This window comes from Petaurus breviceps, unplaced genomic scaffold (assembly GCF_028583685.1).
Source record: "Petaurus breviceps papuanus isolate PSGF00001 unplaced genomic scaffold, PetGlider_PUasm1.0 90895, whole genome shotgun sequence".
NCBI classification, from domain to species: domain Eukaryota; kingdom Metazoa; phylum Chordata; class Mammalia; order Diprotodontia; family Petauridae; genus Petaurus; species Petaurus breviceps.
Genome location: NW_027187372.1, coordinates 34,614,247 through 34,635,315, shown reverse-complemented (window position 1 = coordinate 34,635,315; position 21,069 = coordinate 34,614,247). Strand labels below are relative to the sequence as shown.

The window sequence follows — 21,069 nt, the reverse complement described above, 5'->3', positions numbered from 1 at the left end:
CATTTGGAAAATGGAAATAACAATGGTATCTTCCTCCCAGGATTGTTTTGAGGATTAAATAAGATAACATATGTAAAGCACATGTTAAAGCTTAATGAATGAAATGTCTAGCACTTTATACTATACATTGTACATACAAATGCGTTTATTTGGTACTTTTTACTATTTAAACTACTTCTCTGTGGCCTTATTTGATACTCTCAAGAGTCCTGTAAGATAGGTGGGGCTGGTACTATTATCTCATTTGATAGATGAGGATACTGGGCATAAAGAAGTAAAAGGATGTGCCCAGGATCCCATGGTGAGGGTCCCTGCTGATATCCTATCCCAGGAAAAACCTTTCTTCTCAGAGGCCATGCTCAGGTCTCTGAGTTCAGTTTTCTTTCCATGATACCATATGGCCATCCCTGAGACAGATCCTCAGAATCCCACTGCTTACCATTCCCCAGTGTGATGCCCAGTGCTTGCTGTTCCCCAGCAGCGGTGGGGAAGAAAAAGTAATATGAAAGTGTCAAAGCCCAAGCAAGCGCTGCCATAATTTAGGGCTAAATAGAAAAAGGAATTGACGCGCAAGAAAAAGGAGTTTCAAGGGGCCTGCAGGTAAGCGAGTTAATTGGATATGCTGATTTGAATTGGATGTGCTTGTAAAGAGACTGTCATTAATTTCTGCACAGACATAGCTGTGATTTAAAGGAAAGGGCCTAATAGGATTACTATTTCACTCTCATTTCGATGGGGGAACCTCCCACACAGAGGACAGGCCGGTAAATCAGCCTTGGATTGCTCTTCTAATGATTTGGCTGCAAGGCCAGCTCCCTAGCAAACTGAATCTTCTGCCACCCTGCATAGTTTTGCCAAATTGAGGTTTTCAAGCTTATTGCAATTGCTAGTTGAGGAGACACACTCATGGCCCCCATCCCCATCGCTGAGGATGGGGACTTGGCTTTGGTCAATCCACTCAACCGATGATCTCAACCATTTCTCAATCTTCAGCCTTTTTGTCCTCTCTGATGCTTTTAACATTGCCAGATGCTCTCTCCTCCTGGGTTTTCAGAATGTGTCCCTCTCCATGTTCTCCTTCCTATCTGACCATTTCTCAGTCATCTGCCTGGATGAACCCCAGGCCTCTTTTCTAGCCCCTCTTCTCTTCTCTCCTTACTCCCTCTTAGTGATCTGACAAGTTCCTATGTGTATCTGTCTTCTTCTTTCTACTTAAACAGCCACCACCCTAGTTCAAATCCTTATCATGTCTTTCCAAGTCGATTTCGGTAGTGTCCTAACTGGTCTTCTGCTTCAAATACCTCCTCTCTCTAATTCATCCTCCTCATAATTGCCAAAGTAATATTACTGAAGCACAGGTGAGATGTTACTCCCCTGTTCTAGGTGCTTCCTTGGCCCCCTTTTGCCTGTAGAATAAAATACAACCTCTTTTGGCTGGTATCTAAAGCCCTTGACTCCAGCTTCTCATTCCAGACTTATCAGCCATTAGTCTCCATCACACTTTTTATGTTCCAGCCAAACTGACCCATTTGCTTTTCCCCGTATTTGATATTCCATCTTCTTCTTCCATGTTTTTGTCCAAGCTGGTTTCAACCTTAAATGATCTTCCTCTACACCTCCACTTCACAAAATTTCTAACTTCCTTCACACACAGCTCAGGTAATACCACTGATTTCCTCATTCACCCTAGTTGTTAGTCCCTTCCCCCAAATTCCTTTGTACTGACGCTGTGTCCATTTTGTATGTACTTATCATTGTCTATATTATTTTCCCTCAACAGAATGAAAGCCCCTTGAGGGCAGCGATTACATTTTTGTCTTTGTATACACAGAACCTAGAATAGTGTCTGGAACATGATAAGTGCTCAGAAATTTTCTGATTAACTGAATTAGCCATCAGTCTCCTAGAGACACTTGAATATTCACAAAGAATAGCATTGTTTGTCCAAGGCAGTCAAGCATAGTATATACAGTAAGTGGATCTGATGCAGAAAAAATCTGTGTTCAACAGTAACAGCCACAGTGTGCAATGACTTTGATAGACTTAGGCCTTCTCAGCAACTCAAGGACCTAAAACAGTTCCATAGCACTCATGATGGAAAATGCCATCCACATCCAAAGAAAGAACTATGGAGTCTGAATGCCAAGCAAAGCAACTATTTTCTTTTTCTGTTGTTTTGTTTTGTTTTGTTTCCTTTCTCATGGTTCCTCCCATTCATTCTAATTCTTCTATACAACATGACTAATGTGAAAATATGTTTAATAGGAATGTAGGTGTAGAGCCTATATCAGATTGCATTCCATTTTGGGGGGAGGGGAAGAAAGCTTAAAACTTAGGAAGTGAATGTTGAAAACTAAAAATAAATTAACTTAAAAAAAAAAAAAAACCTATGTTCAAATACTGATTCTGGTGCTTGCCAGATGTGCAACTACAGAAAAGTCAGTTGATCTCTTTGAGCCTCAGACAACTCTCTCATAATATATTATGCTTGAAAGACTATCATCTATACATGGGGCAGGAGTCCTTGATATATTACAGTGTTATTGTTGTTGAGTTGTTTCAGTTAGATCCAACTTTTCATGACCCCATTTGAGGTTTTCTTGGCAAACACACTTGAGTGGTTTGTCATTTCCTTCACCAGCTCATTTACAGATGAGGAAACTGAGGCAGACATGGCTAAGTGACTTGCCCAGGGTCACACACCTAGTAAGTGTCCGAGACCAAATTTGAACTCATGAAGATGAGTCTTTCTGATTTCAAGCCCAGTGCCCTATACACTGTTTCACCTAGCTATCCCTATATATTAAAGTAACTCATCTTAAACTGGGCCTTAGCAGGGATTTTGAATGACCATAATATCACAAATCTAAATCTAGAAAGGACTTCACAGACTCTCTAGTGAACCCCCTCGTTATACAGAGAGGAAAGACTAGTAGCCAGGGAACAGTCTACCATCTCTGTACAGAAAATAAAGGAACATTTAGATAGATATCTGTTATTGTGGTCATTGGGAATATTGTTCACCTTTTCCTGCTTTCTTCATCCTGCATCAGTTCATAGAAGGCTTCTCCTGTTTCTCTCCACTCCTAATGTTTGTAGTCCTGTAAAGGACAACAAATTTTCATCATGCACCACAGTTTCCTCAATCATTCCCCAGTCTTTGTGCACACACTTTGTTTATAGCCTTTTACTATTACAAAAGTTCTGCTATGCATATTTTGGTAAATATTGTACCCTTCTTTCTGTCATTGACTTCCTTGGGTTGTATGCTCACTAATGGGATCTCTGGGTCAGAGGGTATGTACAGTTTAATAACTTTTTCCCCTGGTCGAAATTCTGAGTGGCTTATTTCAGACCCACCCCCCGCCCCCCCACACATACCCAGACTACTCGGATCTAAAGATTCTCTCGATCCAGGGAGGTATGTAAAGTGTATAGCAATATTGCTTTGATTCAGGCAGTCAGAGCCTTGTCTGTTGGTCTTTATTTCTCTGCTTGTATTTTCTACTGAAGTTCAGGGTGCTGACTTTCAACTGAACTAGTGAATGTAATTAAAAAAGATTGTTGACCCCTTAAACAGCTATCTTTCCTAATAAAGCTAACAACCATCCTGGGTATGCCAGTGTGGTTGCCACTACACAGGGTTAAGTGACTTGCCCAGGGTCACACAACTAGTATCTGAGGCCAGATTTTAACTCAAGTTTTCTTGACTACAGACCCTCACAACCAAAGGCAGAGAACGAGCAGTATTATCTTTCCTGACATATAATGAAACACTAGGCCCTTAGAAACGCATTAGCTTAATAATAACAGGAATAATAGATATTTAAATAGCCTTTTGAAAAGCAATGTGTGTAGTAGATAAAGAGCTGGCCTTAGAGAGACCTGAGTTCAAGTCCTGTATCTGACACATATTGGCCATGTGACCTGGAAAAAAAAAATCACTTGACCCTTTTGTACCCTAGGCAACTCTGAGACTATAGATTACGCTGGTGGAGGGAATTTCCTAATCTGGTAGTTCCATATATTATTGAAAACACTCCAGTCCCTATAGCTTTTTGCATACATTCTAAATACATCATCTACTTTGAACCTACCAACCACCCTGTGCAGTAGGTAATACAAACATTGTACCCATTTTCCAGATGAGTAAACTGTGGCTCAGTGGGTTACATGATTCGCTCAAGGTCACACAGCTTTTAGTTGGCAGAGTTGGTATTGAAACCCAGCTCTTCTGACTCAAGACCTAATGTGTTTTGTGCTCCACAACAGCTGCCTGTGAAGCGTGATATGGGTAGGGCCCAGACAAGGGGCAGAGTCAGAAGAGTCACAGAATCCCAGACCCAGATCCTCTCCACTCTGCTGTACTACCCTGAGACAGTCAAGGGAACTGAGGAAGTGAAAAAGGAAAATGAGGACAGGACAGGCCCCTGCTATGTGCCAAGCACTTTGCAAATATTATCTCATTGGACCTCATCTTGAAAAGGTGTCTTTTGGTCAAATTCTCTGCAGAGTCCAGTCCCTGTTTCAACTGCTTTGGATGACCCTCAGGCTGGGGGTTGGGAAGGTTGTTTAAGCTTAGGCTAAGAGTCATGATGGAGTTGGAAAGAGAAACTTCGTGGTTTGACCTTGCTCTCTTAACCAGGAGCTTGAACCAAATAACTTAATTTGGCTTGTTTTGGACTGGTTCACATAGTTCTTTTGTTTGTTTGCTGTTTTCAATCGCTGAATTATTTTCTGATCCAATTTTTTAAAAAACAAAACTTTAATAGTTGGTTTGGAAACTGTCTAGAGTTCAGAAAACTTGTGCCCTTCAGCCCAGTTAGTTAATATCATTGCCTCTAATCTGATTCCTTGCCTGCATACCCCAAATCTGACCCGGAGAGCTAGCCCTCCTTTGGATTCTTCCTTCGGGGACCTGGCTCTGTCATCCAGGTCGAGTTCCAGATGTGAACAGGGGTTCTCATGCCCAGTGGGTTAATTTATAACCCTGACTAGGCAGAGCTGGATGGGGGCTCAGCAGCTCCTGGGACTGAGCCACTTGTCTGAACAAAGCTCACTAGTCCTGGGGAAGAAAGGAAGAAGATGTATCAGGACTTCCTCCCTACACTCCCCTTTAGGACCAGGAAAGGAACATAGCATATTGAAATAAGCCTGGTTTGGGAAGTTAAGAAACTTGGCTTTGAGCCCCAAGTATGCTATTTACTATCTCTGTGACTTTGGGCAAGTCATTTGGTTTCTCTGGGCCTCACTTTTCTCATCTATAAAGTGAGGGGATTAGACTTGAAGCCCTCCAAGAGCTCCTGCAGCTCTAAACCCTTTGAAGCAACGCAGTAACCAATCTCCCTATTTTAAGGAACAGGAAAACTGAGTCAGAGACTCACTATACATAGCAGAGCCAGCCAAGACCTCTGATCCGAAGTCTTTGCAATCTCCCTTTAGCTACTACAGAAGGGTCACCTTGGCTGATGCAGTGGTCAGTGATCAAGGACCTAAGCTTTCTTAGTATTTTTAAGGACGCCTCTTTTTAACAGGTGTGCCTGGATCTGTATCTTCCACAAAAGCTCAAAGTCTGTTATGCTTAATCAAAACCCTATTGGCTGTCAGAGAACACTTGTATTTGGAGGTAGAGGAAGGGATAGAATTAGTCATCAGGAGTGAAGCCTCGGTCTATGCTAAGCCTTATTCAAGGCAAAAAGATGCAATGTGATACTGTGGAAAGAGTACTGGCTTTGGGTTCAAGTCCTGTCCAATCTGGGCCTCAGTTTCTTCCTCTGTAAAATCAGGGGGATTTGACCAGATGACCACTGACATTTAAATCAATGATCCCATTATCCAAAAACTAAAGGTCCCCCTGACCCCAGCATGGGAAAGGAAAACAAATGACCTTCCTCCCCCTATCCACCCCCAAATATTGGAAGGAGAGATTTCAGCAGTAGTTGTCAAGGCAACCGCTTTAAACATCAGGTTGGAAAGAGGAGGAGAGAGTCAGGCTTGAGGAAGAGGGGAGGAACAGAGAGTAAGAGGAAAGTACAGAACTAGAGATAAACAAGAGAGCACCAGAACAGGGTGGGTTTGGTGCTACACTCCTGAGGTCTACCATTCCACCCAGCCCTCGGCTAAGAGAATGGAGGTAGACAGTGCCTGTGCACCTCCACCCCCTTGCCATCTCCCTTCCCTTGGAAGATTGAGCCACAAGTGGACACAGGAAAGGAAGGGAGCAGAGAGCTGAGGGCCCCTGGTATCTCAGTCCCTGCAACTTTCAGGGACTGAGACCTCACCTCCCCCACCCTGGCCCTGAGCCCACAGCCCACAGCTGTCCTCCAAACGGGCGCCAGCTGTGCCCTTATCGTGTTTCTCTGGCAAGTGTGCAGATTCTAGACAGAATAGAGGAATGTGGCCCACAGGACTGATCTCCCTCCCCCAGTCCTGCAATAATTCCAGCCAGAAACCCCACCCCTGGGGCCTCTGTTCATCTTCTCTCACACTGGGGTTGGAGGTAAAAGCAGGGGGGTGGCAGAAGAGGAAGCCCGGATGCGGGTCAGGAGAGACACCAAAGGGGACAGGTGGAAATAACAATAACAGAATTAATAATAATTAATGATAACTCAAAACTCCATAGCTCTTTAAGATTCAAAAGGCACTTTCCCCACGGCAACAGTCCCACATAGATGTAAAAGAGAACCTAATATTAAAATCATACAAGAGAAATACTTGGCAACCTCATGTTGACTATGGCACCGAGGCTAAGATGCCTGAATTGTTTGGTTTCTAATTCAGTTCTATTGCAAAAGTATTTGTTGAATTCTCTAGTAGGAATTGAGTGGCCCACACAGGAAATAGACACTACTGATGTCCCGATTCCCAGAATCTCTCCATTGGAAGAAACCTCAGAAGCCATATCTGATCCAGTCCATGCCCTAACAAGGATCCCTCTGTGGCCTCCTCATCAAGTGGTTATCCGGCCTTTGTCTGAAGGTCTCCAAGGAAAGTGCACCCACTGCCTCGAAAAAGAGCCAAAACAAAACAAAACCTTCCTCCTTTGTTAGAATGTTTCTTCAGCTTCTGTCCTATGGGGCCAAGCAGAATGAAGCTAAACTCTCTTCTACATGACAGTCAACCTATTAATAAGAACAGCAGCAGTAATGGTAATGTGATAATAGCTAACATTTACATAGCACTTAGTACAGCCAGGCATTGTGCTAATCACTTTGCAATCATTATCTCATTTGATCCTCACAACAACCCAGAGAGGTAGGTGCTGTTATTTTCCCCATTTTACAGATGAAGAAACTGAGGAAAACAGAGGGTAAAGAGACTTGCCCAAGAGCAAATAGTAGAGTTTGCCTAAGGTAGGATTTGAACTCTTCCTGATTCTAGACCCTGCGCTTTGTGCACTGTACCACCCAGCTGTCCCAAATAAACAAGCATTTCTTAAGTGCTTAGTACTGAACAGGAGTTGTGCTAAGAAACAGAGACTAAAGGAAGACAGAAGCAGCCCTGCCCCCAAGAAGTGCACATTCCAAAAGGGAAAACAGCATGTAAAACAATAGAGGTTCAGATACTTGAAGAGAGACATCATAGGCCTTACCGCACCCACCATCTTGGCTTTAGTCTGCCCTTTTCCCCACTAAACATCCCTAGTTCCTTCATATGGCAAGATCTCTAGGCCTGGTCTCTCTCCAGTTTACCAATATCCTTCCCAACTGTGAACATGATACAAGAGCCTTACATGGTCTTTGGGGGGGGGGGGTGATCAAACTTACCTCCATGTAGCAAGATTATATATCTATATAGTCTATATCTATAATAATATACTGTATATAATTAAGTACCCAGAATGTATGTTATAAACAGTAGTTTCAGGTAAAGGGAATACGTGATAAGTGTGGACTGAAGTACTCTGAGAGGGCTTCAGGGATGAGCTGTGTGTGACCTGAGCTGTGACTTCAAAGGATATACAGGACTCGTGCTGGTGGAGGGGAAAGAGAGGGTATTCTAGGTTTCTTTGCTATTGCCTTTCCTCTGTTGTTTTGCGGTTATTCTTCAGTCATGTCTGACTCTTCCTGACCCCATTTGGGGTTTTCCTGGCAAAGATACTGGAGTGGTTTTCCATTTCCTTCTCCAGCTCATTTGACAGATGAGGAAGCTGAGGCAAACAGGATGAAGTGACTTGCCCAGGGTCACACAGCTAATAAGTGTCTGAGGCTGGATTTGAACTCAGGAAGATGAGTCTTCCTGATTTCAGGCCCATTCCCTCTGTTGATTACCTACAATTTTCTTCTTTGTACACAGTTTTTTACATGTTGTCTCCTCCATTTAAGTATGAAGTCCTTGAGAACAGGGATGGTCTCTTTCTGTACATAGTAGGCACTTCATGAATGCTCACTTCCTTTCAGCTTCCTACTTCACAAACCTCCCACACCAGGAGTCTGGGCTTCTATCTAGTTACCTAGGTCTCTGCTGCAAAACCGCTCCATTCATTTATTCACCAAGCACTTATTATTAATTATTATTAAGCACCATTCCAAAGCCTTCCCTCTTCTAATTGCTTCCTACTTCTCCCATTTATAGCTTACATGTTGGCTCTCCCATTAGGTTATAAGCTCCTTGAAGGCAGAGATTTTCTTTTGCCTCTTTTTGTATCCCCAGTGCTTAGCCCAGTGCCAGGCCAGTAGTAAGTACTTAATAAAGTTTGTGTATTGCTTGATTGCTATGGGCCAGGCACTGGGCTAAGTGCTTGAGATTCAAAGGAAAAAAGAAACTTCTTGATCTCAGGGAGTTTGCTTTCAATGGGGGGTTGGGGGGGTGTGGAGAAACAGGCAGACATAAGAATATTCAGGTACCTCCATAAGGTAATTGGAGATGGGGGAAGGAGGATCAGGAAAGACCTCTTGTAGAATGCGCCCCATGAACAGAGCTTTGAAAGAAGCTAGGGTTTGTCTAAGGTGAAGGGGGGGACAATAGTAGCCTCAGCAGAGACAAGAAAATAGAAAATGAAATGTCATGCTTGGGGAAGGGCAAGTGAGCCAATTTACCTGGAAGGTAGAACGTATGAAGGGGAGTAACATGCAGACAGTCTAGAAAGGCAGGTGGGAGTTGAATTGGACTATGCCCTCCCCAGGCAGTCAGACCTCTGTGCTTTATGGGTGATATCTCTTCCTATCAAAAACCTCTCAGCTCTCAGCTCTCATCCAGCCTTCAGAACTGAAAGGATCTAATAAACTAACATGCAACTGACTGATAATGGATGAACATCTCTCCAGGCTATTTGTATTTTGACAAGGGTCAGTGCCTTTACCCAAAGGAATGAATATCTGATGATGGAATTGTAGGCGTCGGTGACAGGCCTGAGTTTGGGAGATACTTTGGGATAGAACTTGGACCTTCCCAGGCCCCCTTAAATCATGCTGCCTAAACAACCACCAACATGGAAACCTGCCTCGCTCTCTCTCCTGTTGGGTTCCAGGAACTGGTCTCATTTCCCTTCCAAATATAGCAATGCCCCCTGAATGTCACCATCTTGCAGCCAACATGCCCAGGCAGGCAGGCAGGCATAAATATATGCATTGTGCATGCTGATTAACACATGGGAATGTATAAACACACCTCCATGGCCAGAGGGATCAGATTCACATGTCCAGCAAACACAGACTTGTAGAAAACAGAGCTACAGTGGTGTACCGTGGGCCGGTCCCATCTCAGGAACAAAACCATAAGAGCTAGCATTTACAGGTTTGCCTTAAGGTTTATTAGAAGGCACTTTACATATGTAGTCTCATTTGATCCCCACAACAACCCTGGGGGGTAGATGCTATTATTAACCCCATTTTATAGATGAGGAAACTGGATCTAAAAGCATTCATCTCTCCCCACCTCCTAGTAACTGGAGAACATTGTAGCCTACCTGTGAAGTCACAGGAATTGTTAACTCACTCTTTTTTTTTTTTTTTTGCTTTTTGGAGGGCAATTGGGGTTAAGTGACTTGCCTAAGGTCACACGGCTAGTTTTTGTGTTAAATGTCTGAGGCTGGATTTGAACTCAGGTCCTCCTGACTCCAAGGCCGGCGCTCCATTCACTGCACCACGTAGCTGCCCCCAACTCACTTATTTTTAAAATTTAATAAGGAAACTGAGGCCCAGAGAGAAGTAATCTGTACAAACTCATGCAACTTAAAAGTAGCCAAGTCAGTATTTGAACTCCGGACCTTTGAGTCCAGACCCAGTGCTCATCCACTGTATCAATGAATACTTAGTAATTTCCTCATCTTCTTTAGGGCAGGGTGGTGTGCGGTTGGTCGAGTAGTACAAGACTCAGGGAAATCAATGAATAGTTTCCCCTCCAAAGGGGAAGTTAAGAGTAAATTCAATTCAACTCAGTTCAATTCAGCAAAGATTTGTTAAAGTCTAATACATGCAAAGACATTGTGCTAAGTGCTGGGAGATAGGAAGATGAAAGAGAATTGATCCCTGAGATCATAGAGTGTAGAGTCTAGATCTCATGAGAAGCAGAAACAAATTGCTAGGGGAGAAGGTTCGGGGGAGATGCTGAGGTCGCTTCTGATTCTCTTTCAGATTCGGGCAGATGGCCCTCCCCACGGAGGGGTTCAATATGAAATGGTCTCCATTCTCAAAGATGGAAGCCCCATCCTCCGGGACATGGCCTTCTCCATTGACCAGCGTTACCTGTACGTCATGTCAGAGAGACAGGTGAGTACTGACATCCTAAGGCTACCTAGAAATGGTGATGGGAACCCCTGGTTTGTTCACTGAGATCATTGGGCATTAGCACTTGGAAATCCAGAAAGAAGTCTGAACCCAGATCACCTGGTTTTAGTAATCATAATTCTAACTTATATTTCTGTAGTATTTTAAGGTTTCTAAAACACTTCCCTTATAGCAACCCTGCAAGGTGGGGAGTTTTCGGGGAAGAACCTATGATGTCATCAGCAAGAGGTACTTCCAGTGCAGAAATCCCCTGCACTCATGAATATTGGCGATTCATCTGTAACTTATACCATTGGGGAAGGGCAAGTGAGCCAATTTACCTGGAAGATAGAATGTATGAAGGGGAGTCTAGAAACAGGGGAATCTAGACAGTCTAGAAAGGTAGGTGGGAGTCGAACTAGACTGTGCCCTCCCCAGGCAAAGGAGGGGTTAGCTGTGGCTGTGGCCACACAGTTTATATCTATGAGAAACAAGGCTTGGACCTGGGTCTTTCTGATTCCCAAACTAGCTTTATATCCAATATACCAAGCTTTCTCTATGAGTATCCCCATTTCATGGATAATGAAGTAAAGGCACAGATGCACAGTTACATAGCTGTTCTGTAGTTATCAGAACTGAAAGACAAGTCCTCTGCCTACAAGACTGGGGGTCAGTACACTCTACCGCCTGGCTCTTCTTTCCTATTTGCTCTCGGCCTTTCAAGGGGAATTAAAGACATTTGGGGCCCAGCTACTTCCTGGATGCCTGCTGCCCCAGCCACAGCTCTGTGTCTCTGAATATGATAAACTACCCCACAAGAACAGGCCAGACTGCACAGAGCATCTTGGTGTGATTAGGAGGTAGATTTATGACCTGTGGGCCAGCAGAGTCTGCTGCTCTAGGGAGCCAACAAGGTGTAAATAATCCAGGCCTTGGTGCTTGGACCAATCTTGTAAGGGACCAACCCAAGCGAGGAATCAGGAGGGAGAGAAGAAATCTACATCTTAGCTCACACTTGCATGGACCAGATGAAACTCAGCCAGCTGTGAGAGGGTGAGGTCATGCCTGAGAGAGGGGGAGCCTGGGCATATGCAGTCTGCTGTGAGGCTTTAAGGAAATCTCATGACATTAAATTTGTATACAGAACCATAGATCTAATAAGATGTAGCATTTGAACGGAGCTTCAAGGTGTAAATTGCTTTACAATATTGTCTTGTTTTGTCTTCAACAACAACCCCAGGAGGTAGGTGCTGTTATTATCCTCATTTTATTGAGGCAGACTGAGGTTAGTGACTTGTCCAGGGTCACACAGATAGTAAGGGTCAGAAGCTGGATTGAATTCACATCTTCCTGATTCCAAATCCAGCACCACCTAGCTTCCAGAAATTAGATCCAGAGTTAAAGCTAGAAGGAATTTCAGAGTTTGCCCAATCCAATCTCTTCATTTTACAGATGAGGAAAATGGGACCCAGAGAGATTAAGTGATTTACCTGAAGTCCCACAGTTGGGATTTGAATCCAGGTCCTTTGGCTTCAAGGTCACTGTCCTTTCTACTGTATCATACTAGCCACCAATCTGTGCCTCACTTTCCCACATGTCCTGATGAAGCGTTCATATGCCAGTTAGATAGTAAGGATTGCAATATGCTAGTTCCAATCTTCCACAACCAGCGAGAATCCAAATAAGGGGAAAAAAACCTTTTGGCTATTCCTAGCCAAATATAGGAAAAACTTTGGGAAAGGGGAAGTGGGGAGAGGCTGGTCATAGTTTTCTACAGGATCTTGTGTAACTGATAGTAGAGTGGGAAATTTTTAAAATTAAGTAAAATTAACTTAAGAAAATGAAAGAAAAAGGAATGACATTCTGTCTCTCATTCAACCAACATTATTAGGCAACAGCCATTCATGCAGCATGGTGATGGATAGTTTTGTTGGTTGTTTGGTCATGTTTGACTCTTCATGACCCCATTTGGGGTTTTCTTATTAAAGATACTAAAGTGGTTTGCCATTTCCTTCTCCAGCTCATTTGACAGATGAGGAAACTGAGGCAAACAGGATTAAGTGGCTTATCCAGGGTCACACAGCTAATAAGTACCTGAGGCCAAATTTGAACTCAGGAAAATGAAATTTCCTGACTAGTGCTGATGCTCTATCTGGTACATCACTTGGCTGACCACAAGGTACTGTGTGAGTGTATAAGAGAAGGAAAAGATGCAAACATGACTGTTCCAAGCAGGGCCCCATGGTTTTATAATGGACTTAGGATTTTAATGCTAGTGGAAACCTTCACCATCATCTAACCCAGTCCCCCCCATTTTAGAGAGGAGGAAACTGAACCCCAGAGAAGTAAGGTACCTTGCTGCTGGTCACACAGCTGCTTAAATGGAGTACCATGCATTAGAACAAGGCTCTCCTGGCTCTCAGCTCAATATGTTTTCCCCCCACACCCTGTTGCTTCCCTTAATGGGGACTTGGTGGCGAATCCAAGACTCTAAATTTGGGGTCCTTGACAGGAGAGAAGATGCCAGAAAAGGGCCGTAGGTTGACTCTCAGTTGATGCTTCCAAACTGACTCTGCCAAGGTTTCTGGCGTCCCTGCATCTCTCCTGCCTTTCCCTGAGCTGTTAGAATGTCCCCAGCTCCCCCACACTCTGGATCAAGAGAAACTGAGTCAAGTGTAAATTGATGGGTGAGAAGGAGCATGGGAGAACAAGACAGGGCTATGGCACATCCAGAGAACGGGGATGGAATCTTAACTTAAACATTGCCCAGGAACAGACGGCACACACCATATGTGGGCCACATGCCGGCAGTGTGAAGATCCACTTGGCTCCGCCTGTTCCTTTTATCACTTTCATGTGGCCCTTTCTCTGGAGCAGAACCAGTCCCAGGTGGATGATGGCCCTGTACACCCAAGCTTGCCAAACTTTGCAGATTCTGAATTTAGAGTCAGAGTTGACTTTTCATGTAAATGGATCATATCTAAGGCATAATTTGAAGGTCACAGGAAAAGTCAGCCCATCCCCAAAATAACTTACCTATGGACCTGTTACAGCAGTGTCTATACCTACCACTGATGATGAATTCCTTTCATTTTATTTCACTCTGGTTAATTTTAAAACACAAACACCCTTGAGAATGGTTTACACACACACACGTACATGCATTCATTCATTTCATAGCATCATAAATTTAGAATTGGAAGGAACTTTAAAGGACATCAATTCCAACTACCTCATATTACAGATAAGGAAATTGAGGCCAAAAAAGGGTAAGTGACTTGCCCAAGGACACACACCTGTGTGTACTTATTACCTAATACTTATTACCTAATAAGTAGCAAAGCTGGGATTCAAAGCCAGGTCCTCTGATTCCAAATTCAGTGCCCTTTTCTCTCTACCATTTAACAAATATATTAAGCACCTACTATATACAAGATGGGGACAGCTACGTAATACCCTGGATAGAGTGCCTTAGTGTAAATTTTCTGTTACCACGATAGCTAGTTGAGATCAGGCCAAGAGAATAAAAAGTGTTGTTGGGGGCGGAAGGTAGAGAAGGATAGCTTTGAAGAACGAAAGCTTGCTTAAAGGTGAGATGCTACCAGTATCAGTAGAAGGGCATCAGATGACTGGGAGGTTTAGTGAAGTACAGCAGTGTGCAGGAGAAGGCAGAAGGTGGAGGCAGTATCAGAAGGGATGGATACAAGATCAAAAACTTTCTATTCATAATTGTGCCTAGGGTTGGCTATATTTGTTTTTGGAGGGGTTTTTTTTGGACGGCAGTGCAATTGGGGTTAAGTGACTTGCCCAAGGTCACACAACTTAAGTGTCTGAGTTCAGATTTGAACTCAGGTCCTCCTGACTCCAGGGCCAGTGCTCTATTCACTGTGCCACCTAGTTGCCCCTGCATTGGCTATATTTTAACTGGATTTATTTTCCCTCTGTATCCTAGCTCATTTTGCAGATGAGGAAACTGAGGCAAATAGGGTACATGACTTGCTCAGGGTCATACAGCTAGTATGTGTCTGAGTCCAGGACGATGAGTCTTCCAGACTCCAGGCTGCACTGCCTAGCTCCCCCATGTCAGTGATTAGCTGTATACTTGTCCTCTCTGGTCTTTGTATTTCTCATGTGTAAAATTCCTCATACTCTTCATTTAAGTCTATGACTCTAGCTCATTTAGGTGTTCTCTAAGGCAGTGTTGCACAGTGGATATGACTACATGAAGACCTGCATTCAGATCCCACCTCAGACACTTGCTAGCTATGTAACCCTCTGGCCTCAGTTTCCTCATCTGTAACAGGAGGCTAATAATAGTATTTATGTCACAAAATTGTTGTGAGCGTCAAATGAGATCATGTATGCAAAGTGTATTGTGAACATTAAAGTGTTTTTCTAAGTGTGAGTTAATATTATCAATAAAGTGCCTGTCTGCTCTAGATTCTTTTTGGCCTAGTAGAAAGAACTTGGGACCTGAAATGAAGTGAGATCCAGATTTCATATATCTCTACTGTGTGACTCTAGGAATTTATCCTGTCTGGGCCTTACTTTTCTATTCTATAAAATTTAAATAATAGTCATGCTGATTCTACCTACCTCAAAGGAATGTTGTTTTCTTAAAGTGTCATGTAAATAACCATAGACTATTATAATCCTTTGAAATTCTTGTGGGAAGATAGGAAAGCCATCCCATGGGGGATGGGGAGGGGGGCAGAGCAGAGGGCCTACCTGAAGATTACTAATTCATCTTATTGTAAGGGAAGATAATGGGATAAGAATGAGGTGTGTGGCGTGACTTCCCAACCACTGGCCTGTGGATGCCACCAATCATGGGGGGTGGGGAGGGTGGAGATGGCAACATGAGACCTGGTCAGAGGAGAACGAAGTCTGTGGCTCTTCTGTGAGATTGGTGGGGTCCTCCTGGTGATCTTGAAACAGTTCTGAACTAAGGGGAGATCCAAGAACAGCAGAATTGTTCATATAGAGCCATGCCCTGGGATTTAGCCCTCCTGGATAGAGGCTGATACCTGGATGGAGAAATTACAGATACTTCAAAGTACAGAAAATAACAGGAAATAGTATCCCATCCCCTCATCTCCTCAACTCCCCACAAGTCCACCCAAAACAGCAGAAAAAAAAAAAAGTTGAAACAGAAGGAGAAGAAAAATAAGAGTTTCCTGGAGTGACTCAAATAGCATAGAAATCATCATTGGCCCACAGATTCATAACTTAAAAATGGCAGCTAGCAAGCCCAAAGGTAATTTTGTCTCATCTGTCTCTTTTTTTTCCTATTTGATTTTCATGAGAATGAGTTGGATTGAGATCAGGGAAGGTAACTTGTGGTGTGGCCCAGCCTTTCTTAGTCCTAGGATGTGGGGAAACAAGAAAATTATAATAATAATTCACATGTATATAGCATTTTAAAGTTTTATAAAACACCTTATTCACAACAGGTCTGTGAGGGTAGGCATTCAAAGAAGTATTATCCACATTTTACAGACTAGAAGACTGAGGTTTAAAAGGACAAGTCACTTGTCTTGCTTAAGTTTCCACAACTAGTAAATGTTACAGCCATAATTTGAACCCAGGATTCTTTCTAACTTGAAGCTTAGCACTTTTTTCACTATACTGTACTGACAGGAGTCACCCAGTAAGTGATGGAGTCCTGGGAAATGGAGAACGTAAGCTTCTCGAGGGCGAGAACTGGTTGTTGTTTATACTTTTTGTACTAGGTACCTGGCACAGCCCCTTCCTTGTACCTAGTAGGCACTTAATAAATGATCACCAAATTGGATTGGAAGGTACCACGAATGCTTTTAACTCTAAATATATTTTTTTCTGATTTATTTGTGGATGAATGGTTTTTTAAAATGGTTTGCAAAGCCATAGACTTGTGAGGGGAGAAGAATTGGGCAGGGGGTGGTAATGGATGAGATTAGAAAGATTCAAGTGACCTTGGTTCCACAGGTATTAATTGTCCCCTATTGGTACCTCAACTTGCAAACAGCCTTTCCATCCTCAATTGCATCTCTTTCTTATCCTGGGCTGTGAACAGTGATAATGCAATAACAGTTTCAATAAGAGACTTTGACCAGTCATGGCAGGAATCTTGGTTTAATGCCACAGAGCTGTCTGTAGAGATATATGGGTGGAGAGGGGTGCCCTGTGCCAGGGTGAGCTGTAATCCAGGGGAAAGGAGTTCCAAGGGGGATTTGCAGTGAAGTACCTAACCCTGGCACCTGAAGAGTTGTAAATCTTGTAGAAACAGGTGCCCAACTGATTTAACAAGGGGTCAAGATCAGGGATGGGAGCCAAGAACAGCTCAAGGCCCATCTGTCTGAGGCTGAGACATTGTGAGCACAGAGAACATCCCCGGAAAGCTGAGGCCTCTCAGGGGAAACATTGAATCTACAAGGCAGCCTTGTCTGACAGTTCCCCTGGAAATGCCTGTTTTGGGGTATAGAGCAATTATTAAATAGAAGAAAATGGTCAACATGATGGGAAAAGAGTGCTGGTGACTCAAAGGAGACAGGAGACCTGGGCTCTATTAACTAACCATGACTTTGAACACCTATTTAAATTTCCTGGGTTTCAGTTTTCTTGCCTATAAAAGCATCCTTCACATCAAGGACAAATTTACATAACTTGTACTTCAATCTGATCACATCACTTCTCAAAAAACTCCAATGGCTCCCTACTAGCTCCTGAGTTAAGTTCAGATGCAGCAGACTGGTATTAAAAGCCTTTCACAATCTGGCACTCAAAGTTTCCACTTTTCAGTCTTCACACAAAATATTCTTCTCTATGGACGTTAGGCCCTAACTAAATATATATATATATACTCTTTGCCCCCCAAACACCTCCTTCATTTTCTTACCTGTCTTCCCTCATGTTCTTCCCCATGCCTGGAGTGCTTTCCTTTCCTCTTCACCCTTACCTCTTAAATTTCTACCCATCCTTCAAAGTTCCCATCTACTTCCTCCAGAGGGCTTTTCTCGATCTTTATACTTAGTGATGGCCTTCTCCTGTACCTTGGACCACATAGAATACTTGAAGTAAAACTCCCTTATGCACTTATTATGTGTTATGGTTATTTAGGTAGGTGGTATATAGCAGTCGTGTGCGCGCACACACACACACACACACACATCTGTAAGATCTATGAGGGCAGGGTTCAGATTTTATTAAATATGTCTCCTGTAGTACCAAGTTCTGTCCTTACACCCAGTAGCTGCTTTACAAACATTTGGTGGATTGGATTGAATGGATTACATTGGATAATCTCCAAAGTCCCTTCCAATTTTAAATTACTATGATTATATATGTATGTGTGCATGTGTATACATACATGTACACATATACATATACATATATACGTGTGTGTATAAACATATATATATGTGTGTGTGTGTATAGTATTTGAAGGCAGCTAGGTAGTTCAGTAGGTAAGTACAGAGCCTGGAGTCAGAAAGATCTGAGTTCAAATCTAACCTCTGAAACTTATTAGCTGTGTGACCCTAGGCAAATCACTTAACCTTTGTTTGCCTTGATCTGCTGGAGAGGGAAATGGCAAACCACTTTAGTATCTTTGCCAACAAAACCTCATAGACAGTGTGGTCCGTGGGGTCACAAAGAGTCAGACGTGACTGAAAGACTACACAACAACAACGTACAGTATCTAGCCTTTCGCTTCACAAAAAGCTGAACCAAAAGAAATGGACATAGACTACATAGACAGCAAGGAGTGTGGTTAGACCAAAGGTAGAGCTTCCTGAATTATGAGCTTCTGGTGCCCAAAGAGGTCTGTAGAATCTCCTTCTTTGGAGGAATTTTAAAGCCCTCATCAAGCAGGGCTAAGATTATAGGCCAGGGGCTGGATGAAATGACATCTGGAAGACCCTAAGAATCTAGGAAGGCTCTGATACAACAAGACGTGTTGAGAATGGCATTTTATGTAGGTCAGTGTTTCAGCAAAGAAGATGCAGCTCTTATTTATCCTGCTCCTAGACCATGGAGCCAATGCAATAAACAGTTTCTATCCCACTAATCAACTGTTTTGTAAGATTCTTGGGTCCATGAGCACAGAGAGAAGGTCCAACGAGAACAGAAGAACATGGATGCTGCCTCAAAGACTCCTTTTCCCCATAGATCTGCAGTAATCCAGTATAAACTTCTCTTTTTCCCCTCTGTTTTTCTTTTGAGTCAATTAAAAGTAATTAAGAAATGGGGCTTAGTAAGTGGTGTCAAGTAGTTAGCGCCATTGCCCAACAAGTCAATGTTAATGTACCATTAATGGACCTAAGACAAATATGTTGGGAGGCAGGGGGAGAGAAGAAGGAATTGGGAACTAATTCTCCATCCATCTAATTGGTCAGGGGCTCCATTGACAGGATGCCAGTCACTGCCTAGATAGGTCATTCTCCCTAGAACCAGCAGCAATGAATCAACAGATGTTTGTAAAATTCAGTGCTGCCCAGATCTCCAGGGCCTAGTGGAAGGCAGACAACAATGAAAATCAGGCCATTGGCCAAGTGAAAGCCAAGCAGCAGGCCTAAAGGAAACCTAATATCCCATTTCCACCCAACTTGTCAGGGCCAACCACTCCCTAAGAAGGGATATAACTCACCACCAGGGCTGGTGGGGAAAGAGTGTGGGGATGGAAACAATTATCCTATTTTATACTTTAATTAGTTTGAATTAGCAATGGGAATAGAGGCATAAAATGATCCAGCGAAGGGTGAAATGGGGGAAAGGGAACCACAGCAGAGGGCCTCTTTCTTCTCACCAGTGGGATGGGACCATGGGACAGGTGGAGATGCTGTCAATATGGCTCCTGGCAGGCTGCACAGGAGTTTAAAAGTCTAAGGGGAAATGACTAGGAGGAATTCTCTCCACTGATCTCCTTTTTTCATTGTTATGCCTTCCCAGAGAAACCCTGAAGAGTCTGTCTCCTTTCCCCTCAAAGGCCAGATGTTTTCTCCCATTTACATTTCCACTAGCACCTCAGAGTGAGTTTCCAGGCTCCCCACCCCTAAATAATGACATGAATGAAGAGAGCTCCGCAGATAGCCTACACCCATGACCATCACCCTCTCCCCTGCAGGCCCATTGCTCCATCCCTAGGGACCACTCAAAGGCTTCCAGCTTGGCTAGATGACAGTGTGAGGCCGAGCCACTCATAATCTGCTATTTATTTTAGAAATCCAGGAATGTGCCCAGCAGACTAAACAGTCCCAATCCCCCTCGGTGTGTATGAAGGCAGCTTCAACCTGGTGCTGGGACCACAGAGTCCAGCTAAGCAACCAGACTCAGGGAGAGAGGAGAAGATTACTAAACCCTGATCAGACTTCAAATTTAATTGGATATTGAAGGGCCCATCTTAAGGGGATATTTCCACATTTGGTCTTTCTGGGTAAAATGAGTCAGGAAATAGGACAAATGAAAGTTCAATTAGCAGGCAATTGATGGCTATTCATCTCCTTCCCCTCCCAGACCCACACCCCACCATGCCATATTTGGGCCTGAGTTCTTTCCAACTATATCTTTATGTCACCACAACAGAAAGGTTTAGTACCAAACTAAGACCCAGATCTTTCAGATTGTTTGTTTTTTTTCCCTCCTGATCACCCTCACCTGCCCCATAATTCACTATGAAATTCTGGTGATGATTTTCTTTCCAGGGTTTTTCCTTTAAAAAAAAAATAGAGGGGAAAAAAGCTACATATAGAATCATAGTACTCAAGCTGACAGGGTTCTTAGAAGCCATGTAGATAATGAGTTTCTCATAGCTGGAAGTATGTAAGAAATGACTGGATGACCACTTGCCAAAACTTGTTGAGAAGATTCAGGTTTTACATGAAACTTAGATTAGGGGACTTCTGCAGGTCCCTTCCAGCTCTCCAGCTTATTGTATAGGAATTTAGATGTGAGGAAAATCAGGGAGTAGTTCGGGATAGTTTCATGGAGGGGGGAAGGTTCGAGGTGGTTGTTGAAAGATTTTTGGGTAAGAGGAGAAAATTAACCCAGAATATTTGACCTGACCAAGGACTCCTTACCAAAATTCTTTCCTAAGTCTTTCTTGACTCTGTTAGTGGGAGGTGATCAACCAAGAAGAATCTTGAATATGACGGAGAGTAGGAATAGAAATAAAAAACAAAAAAATAAAATAAAGAACAGAATCATAGACCAATACCTTAAGGAGCCTCAAACAACATTAGAACTGTATATTCTACCCTCTCCTCTGGGGACTAAATCTTTTCTCATACTTCCCTATCACGATAAGACTACTCCAAACTGAAGTGGCATCAGTGTCTTGACAGCTTCCCGGTCCATTAGATTTGGCCAAAGGGCAAAGACCTCAAAT

The 21,069-nt window shown here is 43.2% G+C and overlaps 1 protein-coding gene across 3 annotated transcripts in view; it reads left to right on the top strand.

Moving 5' to 3' along the window:
* The window catches only part of PLXNA2 (plexin A2), a 319,997-nt gene that overhangs the window by 128,467 nt on the left and 170,461 nt on the right, over positions 1 to 21,069 (top strand). For all 3 annotated transcript variants that reach the window (XM_069074756.1, XM_069074757.1, XM_069074758.1), the window contains exon 4: positions 10,575 to 10,709. In XM_069074756.1, coding sequence (XP_068930857.1) covers positions 10,575 to 10,709 — 135 coding nt within the window. The remainder of the gene's footprint in view (positions 1 to 10,574; positions 10,710 to 21,069) is intronic.